Genomic DNA, 14277 nt, shown 5'->3' with positions numbered 1-14277 from the left:
AATGAGGGAGAAAAGATTTTCATAAGGAAATAAAAGATAAATGTTTTTTAAAACTTTTTTATTCTAAATGACATAGTATTGTATTTAATACTGAATAATCATGAGGAAAGAGCCAGGTGGATGATACCGATCCATCATATAAAATAAAAATATTACTATTCACATTTTAAATTTAGAAAAATCAAAGCATTTTAAACAAATTACCATATCACAGACAATTTTAATAATAAACCTAAATACTTGCTATGAAATCTTACTATAGGAAAACAGTTTGACCATAAACGACACACAATTAAATTAGCTAATAAATGTACAGATGTGCACAGCCCCATAATCAATCCAAATGCAATTAATTTTTGTTACTGAGACTAGCATAGGAAAATGGTTATCCAGATTTTTTTATTTTTTAAAAATTGATATTATAAAATACATGTTTTGCTCTGAAATTCATGTAGGATCTTTTATCTGATCATGGGTATTTTTAATGCTCTGAAAGTGAAATTGGTCTTTCTGTATTGAAGATTCAACCTCCAGAAAACCCAATAAAGCTACAATATCTGCTTATCTTGCCTTCTCGTTCACTCAGCCCTCTTCTATCATTCTATAGTAAAGGAACATATCATGAAATTCTAATGTACAATAACTTTCCAAGCTAATTTTCCCTCATTTAAATAGAAGATTTCCTTTTAAACTCCTGAAGGTTACAATTAGAAGGTCGAGAGAGAAAAATGAGAATGTCAGCAGAGAACCAAAAGACAAAGTCACCTCACTGTAGCTCTTTCCCAACTGGTTCAGCCAAATCTCAGAGCAGGTAATACTTTCACTGGTAACTAAAAGTTAACTAAATTATTCAAAGAGCATCAACTGAAGAACTTGGCAAACCTGTGGCCTAGAATAAGGCCTTTTAAAGTTAAATAAATGACACATTTTATTTTTCACTTCATTATCCCCAGTTTGGACATGGTATTAGGATAAAAGTTGGGTGGATCAGTCCTAAACCAGGGCAACATCATTTTTAAGGTCACCAAAAGAATTACATAACTTGTGAAATTACAATACTTCATAGAAGATAAAAATCATATTAATACATTTTCATAGTTCCCTTGTCCCCCCACCCCCAAAATGATTGTTTAAAATGCTCTGAACAACAATTACACTTAACTTTCAAATTTCAAAATAAGTTCAACCAAGAAAGAGTAAAACTCTGTGAAAAATCAGCAAAGAATGTTGAGCTTTTTGTTTTATTTCCACACTGTTTACCGACAAACCTATGTGCACGTCTCCCTATCTACCTGTTTGCATACCAGACTGAGAAGAAAAGCAGTTCCTCTTTGAGTTACCTGCTTGGTGGAGAAGACAAAGACCTCTGAAGATTGACCCCCGAGTTCATGTCATGATAGTATGGTTGGCTTGGGATTTCTCCAATTGGAAAGTTGACTCCAGTTCCCTGGGTTATGGGCGCTGAGGAATAAAACAACAAAAAGAGCATTGGGAGTGGCATTTACTATTGTCATCTCTATTCAGTTATAATAATCTCATATTTTCCATGCCTCTGGGCAAGGATGAGAGGAATTCTCTTTACCTTAAGACTCTAGTATCAACCGTCCATTGGTTAAGACTTGCAAACATCCTCACTATGCCAGTGTTCACGTGTGGAAACTCAAGGCACTAAGACGGCCATCACTGGTTACCCCTTCCTCTGCTCGCACTGCCCAAGCTTCTTCATTCAGTCCTTACTGTTAGCCGTCACTACATCTGCCATCCCACTGGTCTATGGATGCTCCACAGGGCACAACACATGCTGATTATTGCTCAGGACAAAGCAAGGCCCTTTGTACTAACTCAGCTCTTAAAAATCAAATTATTGTTAAATAAAAATTAAAATTAAATTAAATCAAATTAAAATAGTTCCATAAAAAGATTATTTTATAATAATATTAACATTAATATTAAAGTACATTAGAGATCATATTTCTAATATTTGATATAAAAATAATTATTGTATTAGGACAAGTATATAAGTAAAATTGACAAATATGAAATAAAAGTCAAGATTTCTTTTTCCAAAATACATATTCGGTTTCATATATGAATAGGAAGTACAGTTTTACTTTATGTCTTGTTTTTTAAAAAGTTGATATGCTCAACTTCGTAAGTCATTTAAAATATACTCATGGAGTTTTATACTTTAAGGTATAAATCAAAAAGTCTTTTTGAGTTTGCTGATATATTGTGAACTGAGATTTTTGATGTAAGTATTGGTTGTCATACCATGGATTACAGCTTTCTAAATTTTTAAAATTAGTTTCTAAACTTCTTGAATAAATCTTTCAGGCAGCATGTTGTGTTAGAATGAGGAGAGTACTGGGAAATAGACAGACAACATTTTAACTCCTTCTGCCATTTATGTGCTATAAACCTCAGTTTCCTGAACTATAAAATGAGAATTATAATAAGCTATCACATATGACTATTTTGAGGATGAAATGAGGTAAGGAGTGATAAAAGTCTATCATGATGCCTAGTGGATAACAGATACTCAACAAGTATGAGTTCCCTTTTCTTGCTTTCTCCCCCAAAACTCTTCCCTGGCAACCTACAGTGGTTAGCAAAGATGAAACGGTCCAAAAACCTATGAAAAGCAGTAAATAGGTACAAATGAATGGTACAAATGAATCTATCCACTGAAGGTCTGTGCAATCAACAAGTTATTGTATCCATTACTGACAGGTGCTGAAAGGGACACAAACCAGTCTAAGATACAAGATAGTTCCTGTCCTTAATAAGACACATGGGGCAACAAGCTGGGTAAACAGAACACTCATGAAAAGCACAGAAATACAAGCATCATGCAGATTATAGTGAAACTTCCACAAGAACGACATGATCAACAAACGCTATAGGATTTCAAGGGAAGAAGAATCCGATATAAGCTTGAATGGTCCAAGAAATCTGCAGAAAGCCACAGCTGGCCCAGAGCTCTAGAGGATGAGGCGGGTACTCAAAGGAAGTTACTCTAAATAGCAGTTGCTAAAAGAGCAAGGTCATGGGCAGAGATGACATGCAAGGTGGAGACCAGCCAGGTTGGTGTCAAAGGACAATGATTAAGAATAAATTCTATTTCTTCACCTGTTTTCACCAGGCCTTCAAGATCATCAATGAGGGAAAGTGTATCCTAGCCCATGGCAACAAAACTCTAGAGCCTCTGAGATTCACACTACAACAGAGAGTCCACTTAATCTTCCCCTTTCTCCAAACTAACCTCATGTTGAGTATAAAATTCCAAAGGGACCGTTGATTTTCAAGGGATTTTCCTTACCTAGAATTTTCAATAGACATCTGAAATGTGTTCACTATCAGTTGAATTGTATTTCAGTATCAGGCAGGCCAAGACTAACAACGTATTTTTTAAGAAAATGTGATTAGAGGGTACACGGTTTATTGCAGAGAAATAATCAAGGAATATACAATGGATAGCTCTATTAAAAATTAAGTCAAAATAAATTAATACATACAAGATTAGTCTCAGCTCTAAAGATCTGCAGTTTCTGCCTGCTGTTAGGTTGTTCATATTACATAATATGATTTAGCCTCATTTTATATAAAAAATACTAGTTTTCAATGTATAACTATGCCTATTGGCTTCAGTTCTTTGGACAGTTAAAATGTAGTTGCTTGTTGTGGCTTGAGGTACACCAGAGGTTAAAAAAATGCAAGGTAAGAAATCCCACAATAACCACATGCTTTAAAGTTTATTATTAGAATCATGTTCTACGTGACATTGGAAAGCAGAGTAGTGCTGGAAGGAGGCATTTGAGGGGTTCAGTGAAAGTAAAACAATCTGTTTGGCTTTCGATGGTAATAATGGATACAATTCAAAGAACTGAGTTACCAACAGGAAACTTACATGTTATATCTTATATCAATTAGCTGCAATTTATTAAGCTCATGCAATATTTAGACAAAGATTTGTAGTTCCTATTTAATAAACATATGGCATGACAGTCAACACAGATTGTTTGACCATAAGCATACTAGGTATAATTTATAGGAAAATGACAATTACAGATCTTTGGAAATATTATTTTTTTTTCTAAATTTTGTACCAGAAGGATTATTTCAAAATATCAAGGAAGCAACACAAATAATTTATTTACAAATATTGTATGATCTCACTTATACGTGGAATCTAAACAAACAAAAAACAAGCTCATAGAAAAGTTTACTAGAGGTGGGTATTAGTGGGGAGGGAGAATTGGAGGAAGTTAGCACAAAATGTACAAACTTCTAGTTATAAAATAAATAGATACTGGGGATGTAATGTACAAAACAATGACTATAGCTAATGTAGCATGCATATATATATATATATATAAAGCAGTTAAGAGAGTAGATCCTAAGAGTTCTCATCACAAGGAAATAACATTTTCTCTTTTTCTCTTTTTTAACAGCTGCATGACTGCATGAGATGACAGACATTAACTAAACTTACTATGGTATTTCACAGTATATGTCAGTCAAGCAATTATGCTATATACCTTAAAATTATACAGTGCTACATGTCAACTAAGTCTCATTAAAACTGGGGCAGGGGTGTGTGGACAAGATGGAAAGTAAAGCTTTAGTCATGGCTTAAGAAAAACAAAACAAAAGCATTTTGTCTACAGATTTACACACAAGCAATGTAAAATTTAGTGTAGATTTTGACACTAAACGGGAGATTACAGAAATTAAAGTAGATTAATAATGAACACGGCCAAATTCTAAAACAGCACATGCACAAAATTTATCTAATGACAAAGTGTATAAGAACTGCAAGTCCCAGCAGATATGCCTATTTAAAAGCCTCGGGAAAAACTTATATCAGATGCAAAGATCATTGTTAGCACCTCTCCCAGAGAGCAGCAAGGGGCCTTAAGGCTGCAAATCATGTTTAAGAGGCTGCCAATACCCTCTTAGAAACCAAGCTCAGAAGAACCTCAGATTCTAAGGGTTAGAGGGCAACCCTTAATCTCTCTTATTGTTCTCCTCACTCCAAAAGCTGATCCTAAATCAACTTTTAAGATGGAGATAATATCGTTCACCAGAAAGATCACTATCCTAAAATTGAACAACTTCATTAGCTAAAGTCAACATTCACATTAGAGGGTCATACCAGAGTAAAACCCCAGAGGACAGAAACCATTAACATATCGTAAACCCTCAAGAAGTCAGAATTCGTGATGTACAGCAAAAGGGTTGTGCTGAAGTTGATGTTTACTTAGCAAAACCTATTTCATAAACAATGAAGTTCAATTGTATAAATAAGGTTATAATGTGGATATATTAAACACTTAGGAGAATAACTTCTCAAGCATTTCAGAGACACCTATTTACATATGGGATAGAAAATGTTTGCTGAATTAATTAGCTAATGAATGAATATAGATAATTAACATACTAATTACAAATCAGTAATGTTTGTTATAACAGATAACTTAAAAATCTCTAAGAGATGAGAGTGTGATTTAAGAAAGAATGAATGATGTATGTTAAATTTACCTCACTTCTGAACTGTTATAGAAATACATTTTTTAAGTTTCAAATTCAGATTTCTCACAGTATCAATCTTCTCACAGTATCAATCTGGGTTTTTATAAGTTCTCATATGGCTCTCCCATAGCGTCTAACATAATGTTACCTCTGCTGCTGCTGCTGTTAAGTCACTTCAGTCGTGTCCAACTCTGTGTGATCCCATAGACGGCAGCCCACCAGGCTCCCCCATCCCTGGGATTCTCCAGGCAAGAACACTGGAGTGGGTTGCCATTTCCTTCTCCAATGCTACCTCTGCTAAGTCGCCTCAGTCGTGTCCGACTCTGTGTGACCCCATAGACGGCAGCCCACCAGGTTCCCCCATCCCTGGGATTCTCCAGGCAAGAACACTGAAGTGGGTTGCCATTTCCTTCTCCAATGCATGAAAGTGAAAAGTGAAAGTGAAGTCGCTCAATCATGTCTGACTCCTAGGGACCCCACGGACTGCAGCCCACCAGGCTCCTCCATCCATGGGATTTGCCAGGCAAGAGTACTGGAGTGGGGTGTCATTGCCTTCTCCAATGTTACCTCTAATGAGAAACTAATAATATTTTCTGACAGATAACGCTATTATCCTTTTAAGAAGGATAGAAGTATAAAACTGAGAAAATTACAAATTTAAACAAATAATTTCATAAAGTCTCATAACTGTAGCAGCATAGCCTCTCTGCTAAAGAGCAACACACACACACACAAACACAACTACCCACCTTCAAATACTCCCTTCCTTACACAATGCCATTAAGTGGTAGTAAGTCACTCAGGCACGTTCCTTTCCAAATTAAAAATAAACATAAAAAGTTCAAATATTGCAGTCTTAGCACAACACATATTGATCAGGAAAAACACAGACGTCTCATGGCCTTGGTCAATGAAGTAGACCACCAAAATCCTCTTGCCTAGCAAACATGAATCCAATAGACACAGGGACACAGGATATGAAGTTTTGGTCACTTAGACTACTCCTTAGTCAACAGATGAAGGCAGAAGTATTTGGGGCATAATATTTATCCACTGCAGAATTATGTCAGAAAGGATGCTACTCAAGTCCTAAATGTCTATTCACAGAACTCTCTGAAACACAGGCTAGGTGCACTAGTCAGTTCAGAAGTCTGTATTTGAGAAACTACGGTTCCAAAGAGAAAGTCACCTACTTCACTGAATGCCATGCTAAAGTACTACCTACACGTAGCCTCAGTAACTCATTTTTTTTTATTCTTTTTGGATCATCATAATTCTTGTTCATGACCTCGGAATTTGACCCAAGTGAAAAACACAGCTTAAACAGGGACCAGAGTGGCCCTACATCATCTGAATAAACCATTTCAAACTGTGACACTCCCTATCAAAACGTCAGGTGAAAATACAGCCATCAAAGGTACATAAATAAGCTAAATCAAAGAAGAGAGCAAGTAGAAATGAGTCACTCCCTTCAGCATAATCAATGAGATAAGAACAGCCTCTTACATATATCTGCAGACACCGTAATAACAACTAAAAGAGGTGATCAAGAAAACTTCCTCCTTGCTTAGTTAGCTGACCAGGTACACTTTACTTGAGAAAATTCTCCTCCAGGCTGCCAAGAATGGTGTCTCAGGTGAGGTGGCCAGTGAAAACAATTTGACATTGTTTTGGATAACAATGCTTTCTATCTATATCCAACTACAATCTGCAAAGTTAATTTCTGCATCCCTCTACACTCTGCCTGTTAGCGTGTATATCCTGTACATCTCCAAGCCCCCACCAAAATGTTAGCAAAATGAAAAAGCACTTATCTACAGGAAACTTATGTGGGTTATCATAACAACACTGAGTACATTTAATTAATCACACTTCCTTTGATATAAATGACCATCTATGGTCACAGAGTGAACAGTGAATTAAATGAATACCAACAACACAGCAAGCAGAACAAACCCCAAATTATTTTTGTACTACAAAAAGTACGGATTTAAATGCAAATATTTCAGAAAGCCAGACAAATTAACTTCATTTGTGAAATCAAAAAGTTAGAGATTTTAAAGCTCAAATTACCCTAATACACAGTTCTTTTCATACTGTATTTCATTTTCAAAATACAAAATATTTTAAGTCATACTGTATAATTAAATAATAAGCAAAGAGTTTACTTACTTCTAGATACCCTCACAAGTTCTGATACATTGAAGACTCCAGATTTTACAAAACTATCCTCAAGGTATCCTGAAAATAAACATCAAGAAGAAAGAGATCAACATAAGCAGGAAGCAAATAAATGATTTAACACTAGAATTCACTCAAGTGTTTCAAAACAAAGGTTAGACTAAAAACCAAGTATGCTTACAACAAAGACACGTAAAAACAAAATGCTTATGAAATGCAAACTGAGTCTTTTAAAACAGAAGTTTTCAGTTTAGAAGCTAAATAATCTCTCAGAAAGAAATTTTAACTTTCCAAGTGTACAAGGCAATTGGTATGGTTTTATTTGCCACGGCTCATGCATAGGGAATGAAGGTTTAGGGGCCCTTGGCCAGTAGCACCTGGTAGACTAAAGTCCAATCATTTAAAAAAAAAGAAAGAAAGAAAAAGGAAAACCACAACCACAATTAGCACCATGTTGGAATTACTTCAAAGATCTCTGGAAACCACTGTTCTTTAACAAATCCTTCCCTGAGTAAAGAAAAGTGAGTTGCTGTTACCAGCCCTCCCACCTTTGTTCCTGTCCTGAATCACACAAAAGCAGAACTGGTACACAGAGCAAATACTTCACACGGACCTATTTCCGTGCACCTTTAATATACCTCACACAATTTCACTGCTTTCTCACCCTGCTGCCACTCCCTGGTACTCCATTTCAAAAACAGGATCCTTTTTTCTGGCAAACAGTGGTGAGGCCAGACCTCCAGGAATGCCTCCTGACCCTTCAGGGACCTCCACTGGTCAGGAGCCAGAGTCAAACGGATTCCTGGCTGGCCTAGCTCTGCCCAGGACTGGAAATGGAACTCTCAGCGACTGCCGTGTCCCCAGGTTCTAGCCAATGAGAAGGAAGTTTCATGGTGGTGAGGAGGGGATGAACACCTCAGGTAGATGGAATACGGCTACTCATTCCATCTACCTGCTGCCCCAGGGAGAGAATAAGTGTGAAAATCCTCAGTATTCAAATGCTTCCAGGAAAAAACTCTAAATTCCAAGAAATGGCAATTTGATCCAATGCTGCAGAACACTTTGGGGCTGACTGAGAGGTTGATTTAGTGTAGGAAAGGCAGGCATGAGTGGTTTAGCAACATGGTCCACTCACGTCGAAGAGCTGGGCTTTGACTCCTGACTACACTGTGCCACCATGGCGTCCTGGAATAATTAATCATGATAATAATGAACTTATAGAAATTTATAATAATAATTGTCCTGGAACATTAGACTCTTTGTGCCTCAGAGTTTCCATTCATATATTAAAGATAATATCAATAAAATTAGCTACCTTACAGAGTTATGCATAAGTGAGATAAAACTATAAAATGCAGAGTAGGCACAGATTAAACATCACCAATAAATTAGGACTGGCTCATGGAGGCAACAATCATGCACACACTGAAATATTCACACTGAATTCCAGTCTCAAGATAACTATAAATAATCATTTAGAAACTTTACCAGAATGAGAGTCACCACCCTACTTTTTAACCATACATAGCATGAAAAGACAGAAAATCATTTACTTAGTACATATACATCACTGTTGGGAATAAACAGAGGAGCTGTGTATGTCTGAAGGCTGTTTGAACACTGTTTTATATCCATCCATTCACCTTCTTTAGAAAAAGAATAAAAGAATGAGAAGAAATTATGAGATCTCAGCTGGTGATAAAACTCAGGTCTCATATTAAATCATTACTTTAAAAAAGATATACATTTTTAAGAGGATAAGAACTAAATGTCCCCACTTAATGCAGCTCTATTTTAAGAAACGCCTACTTCTTGAGCAATTAATTTTCTATCAGGGTGAATTCATTTCAGTGATTATTGAGAAACTTTCAGATAGATACCATTGTACAAAGTGCTAAAAGCCATTGAGACACAAAAGGACATCAACTCCCGCTCTGTGGTTGGAGACAAAGACAGTTTTAATTTCTAACAGGTTATTATTATTGTTTTTGTTGCTCTAAAGTATAATAGCTTACACTGTACTTTATGTATAGTAAACATTTTACATATGACAAGTACATTAAATATAGAGACTTTACTTATCATGATGACAGCCCGTATGCTTAACCAATCAGACAAGGTTATTCGCTCTGTAAAGGCCCACCCTCATGTCATTCTCACATAGCTGCCTCTGATCAGAAGGCCCTCTATCCACACTCAACTCTCAGCCTTCCGTGTCCAGCTCAGCCACTGCCCGCTCCATAAACTGCTTCTCTACCCTCCTCTCCCAACCCCTATGCCAACTAAAATTGATCTCTTTTTCTATATTCACATAGCACCTGGTTTGTACTTACTTTACATCACTTTGTACATTCAAGTTTTCCAAGATAACTGTTTTCAAGTCTTGTGTTTTTTCTTATTTGGGGGAGTGACTGGGTTTTGTCCATCTGCTTCTCCCCTAACAACTAAGTCAGAGCCCACATATAAGGCAATGGCACCCGACTCCAGTATTCTTGCCTGGAAAATCTCATGGGTGGAGAAGCCTGGTAGGCTGCAGTCCATGGGGTCGCTAAGAGTTGGACACGACTGAGCGACTTCACTTTGACTTTTCACTCTCATGCATTGGAGAAGGAAATGGCAACCCACGCCAGTGTTGTTGCCTGGAGAATCCCAGGGACGGGGGAGCCTGGTGGGCTGCCATCTATGGGGTCGCACAGAGTCAGACACGACTGAAGTGACTTAGCAGCAGCAGCATACACTAACCAGTAAACGCTTGCAGAAAAAAACTGTAAAATTCAACTTTTTGAAACATGGTCACAAATGCATACCTTAATAATTTTATAACAATGAAGATAAAGATAGCTTAAGACTGAAGGATAATTTTACTGATTCTTGTTATTCCCTGGAATTTGTTTGCCTAGGAGTTTATTTATGTTATTGGGCAGGATGGGAAAGTGTAATGATTACAGGCAGATTATATCTCTAACTTTGTTGTGTAACTAATGTACAACTTTAGGCATTTAGTATAAAATAACTACCAAGGCACTAGGAGTGTTCAAACAGCTCACAGATATTTGCAAATTGACGAAAGAGTAAATAAATGGTAAATATTTCAATTTATATAAATTATTCCATGTGTACCCGAATGCTGGGAAAGATTGAGGGCAGGAGAAGAACAGAGTGACAGATTACGAGATGGTTGGATGGCATCACTGACTCAAGGGACATGAATCTAAGCAAACTCTGGGAGATAGTGAAGGACAGGGAAGCCCAGGGTGCTGCAATCTATGCGGTCACAAAGAGGCAGATACAACTTAGTGACTGAACAATACAGGCTAACATTTCAATATATAGATATTATCTGAAGTTCATTTCCTTATTACTCCAGAGTAGTCAGGACTCTATTTGCTTCTTAGTTATGCTCTGCTGCTGCTGCTAAGTCGCTTCAGTCGTGTCTGACTCTGTGCGACCCCAAAGACGGCAGCCCACCAGGCTCCGCCATCCCTGGGATTCTCCAGGCAAGAACACTGGAGTGGGTTGCCATTTCCTTCTCCAATGCATGAAAGTGAAAAGTGAAAGTGAAGCCGCTGCAGTCATATTCATTAAGATGGAGTGATGTGTGGTCCATTAGGAACCAAATCCTAAGGCAGCAGATAGCCACCTCAAGGTAATCCTACCAGGAGGAAGACAGTAAGACAGTCATACACAGACAGACATGATGACTATCACATGGAAAAGGGAAGGCAAATCAGAATGTTGCAGGATGCTTCTCCACTCCCTACCCCCAATTCCCCGAGTTCCAAGGAATTTGGATCTACAAGGAAAACTGAAAGAGCTATTTTACTAAAACAGTGAAAGGCATTAGAAGTATGTCCAAACTGCTTTGGCACCCACAAGCAAAAATGCAACATCATAGGTCCCACTGGGCTCCACTCCTGCATGGGGCATAGCAAGATAACAATGACCTTATGTGGGGCAGGGAGGGGGGTTGGTGGGAATCAGCCAACTGGAAGCCTAGGAGAGACACCTGAAGCAGACAGCTGCCCCCTTCATGCATCTCTGCATGCAGCACAGCCTTGACAGTGGACAGGCATTACCCAAGATGAGGCAGCCTAAAGAAAAGAAACAGTGGATGATATGGTACTTGGACAGCTAATTGTGCTTGCTCACAAGCATATAAGAGATAGTACTTAAGGACTCTGGCAAAATAACTGGAGAGGATCACGCAGCAGGTCATGAGCCCTGCTATACAGTATAGAAGGTAAGACTCAGCAAAACGCAGGTTCTTGCTGTTAACACAACCCCATCTGTAACCTCCAGGCTGTAGGGGCCTTCTAAAAACATGGTTTGCATGTGTAACATAGACCACTGTGAATCTAGAATAGCTGCCAGAAAGGCCAAAGATCTTAAAGCAATTTGGAGACATTCATTTAGCAAACTCCCTTTATCTACCAAAGGAAATATGAGCATCTCTGAGACAGAGCAGCTGCTTAATGGTTACAGAGCAATATTACACAACAGCTTATGCCAGGAAGCAAAGAACAACTTAGCATTTATGTGATGCTGTATTTACACTACATGTATGCTTTTTAAAAAATAAAATTGAGTAGGAAATAAAGACCTTTGCAAACTGAAAATTCTCAAAGGCAATATCAAATTATATTATTTTACACTTTTTATTTTTCTCTAACAAAAGCAACAATAAATCACTACTCAGAAGTTAATATAGTGTTTAACCTCCTTTACAAACAATAACAGACTGACACAATGGCATATCTAACTGCTAATATCTCAAATTATAATCAGCACCATTTAAATGTTAAACAACATTCACACAGAAAATCCAAAGGAAGACTGATAATGGCTCATTTTTATGGTCTACTGTGTTCTATTCTTGAAATTAAAAAAAAAAAAACACAGAAAGCAGTTATTAAATTCATGAAAGCTGTCTTCGAGTATTTGAAGGACTGTTAATGTAGATGGTGGATTAGACTTATTCTGCATAGTCCAGGAACTGTTTTTTTGGCTCAGTAAACAGATTTGTCACCCAATAAGAAAAGTCCTAGAAAGGAATGTGAAACCTTGCAAAGGTAATAATAACCAAGACACGCCAAGCTACAAAAATCTTAGAAAGCGTGAGTCCATGCCAAGTTTGCAGTTATCCTCAAGTTATTACCATTTTACAGATGAGGAAACTAGTACCTAAACATAGGGGGTTTCCCAGTGGCTATCAAGATCCCGCCCCTGCTACTGCATTTAAGAATTCTCATTATGGATAGGAAACTGGATAGGAGTGTCTCAAACCCACTGAAACACTTAGATTCCACTTTTTCTTACATGGCTGTTTTCCTGTTAGTTTCCTTGCGTTGTTCATTTGGAAAAAGAAGAGGACACTGGATATCTCACAGGCATGCTCCAGCTGTGGGATTCCAATTGTTCACTTCCTTCAACTGAGTGTAAAGATGCCTAAATCCTTTTGCTAATGGATGCAAAGGGCAAGAACACTAGATCATTTCTTACTAACTCTTTGCTGATCTTCCTAAAACTTCAGCTACGAAACCTAACAGACTGGTCATTTTCTAAGACAGGGCTCTCTTCAGTTTCCTAACTGGTCTGAACCGTCCGTGGTTAAGGATGGAAACTATGATTATAAAATAGATACACTAATTATTGCAAAGACAATGATTCTCTGCACAGAGACTGAACCTCAGCCTACAGCTAAGGATAACATTTTAGTACTAATTTAGAATGAAGTTTGTGCTTCAATATGAAATGTAAATCCCTGATGGTTATTTACATGATCTGGCAGAGAGCTTTACTGACTTTAACACACTCTGATAGTACTACATTAATATATTTTTTTATGTTTGTTTAGTTTTTCCTTCCAGTCCATTAAAATTTTCCTTCATATATAATATATAAACACGTATTTTTATAAAATTGATATCAAATTTAAATAAATGCATATTCTGACTTTTTCTAATTAACATTATATCTTTTCCTTTAGATTAAACAGCATGATTTCAATGCCTGTATCCTATTATACTGCATGGCTGTATCATACTTTATTTGACCACTCTCCCATTGTTTGGCATTTTAGGTTATTTCCCATTTAAAAAAATATTATAAACAGCACTGCCATTAACATCCTTGTACACAAATCTTTGTCAGCAATTCTTGTGATTTTCTTAGGCTGGAGTTCCCAGAAGTGGAATTACTGGGTCAAAGGACATAAACTCTTTTAAAGCTCTTGGTAAAAACTGTCAAGCTACTTTCCATAAAGGTTTTTGCCAATTTATATTCCCTCGGGCAGATCATGAGTGTTTCATGTCACCTCCCTGTTGCCAGAATTACATATTAGTCATATTAATGGGATTTGTTTTTAATTGTGGATAGTTGATAGAGAAATTAATCTATAATTTTCATTAATGCTATAATTTTCACTATTATAATAAGGTAGGATTTTTTCAGAGACATACTCATTTCTTTGAAGAGAACATTCAAATACATGTAAATAATAAGAGTGCTACCAGGAATATTTACTCATAATATTAACAAGAATACTTTTAGAGTTTCACAGTTAAT

The 14277-nt window shown here is 36.9% G+C and overlaps 1 protein-coding gene across 10 annotated transcripts in view; it reads right to left on the bottom strand.

Moving 5' to 3' along the window:
* NFIB (nuclear factor I B) overlaps window positions 1-14277 on the bottom strand; it is a 256854-nt gene that overhangs the window by 65403 nt on the left and 177174 nt on the right. For all 10 annotated transcript variants that reach the window (XM_024995860.2, XM_024995864.2, XM_024995865.2 and 7 more), the window contains 2 exon segments: window positions 7705-7773; window positions 1341-1461 (listed from right to left, as the gene is read on the bottom strand). In XM_024995860.2, the coding sequence (XP_024851628.1) occupies window positions 1341-1461; window positions 7705-7773 (190 nt within the window).

Source organism: Bos taurus, chromosome 8 (assembly GCF_002263795.3).
Source record: "Bos taurus isolate L1 Dominette 01449 registration number 42190680 breed Hereford chromosome 8, ARS-UCD2.0, whole genome shotgun sequence".
In the NCBI taxonomy this organism is placed as follows: Eukaryota; Metazoa; Chordata; class Mammalia; order Artiodactyla; family Bovidae; genus Bos; species Bos taurus.
This window is presented reverse-complemented; position numbering and strand designations above follow the sequence as displayed.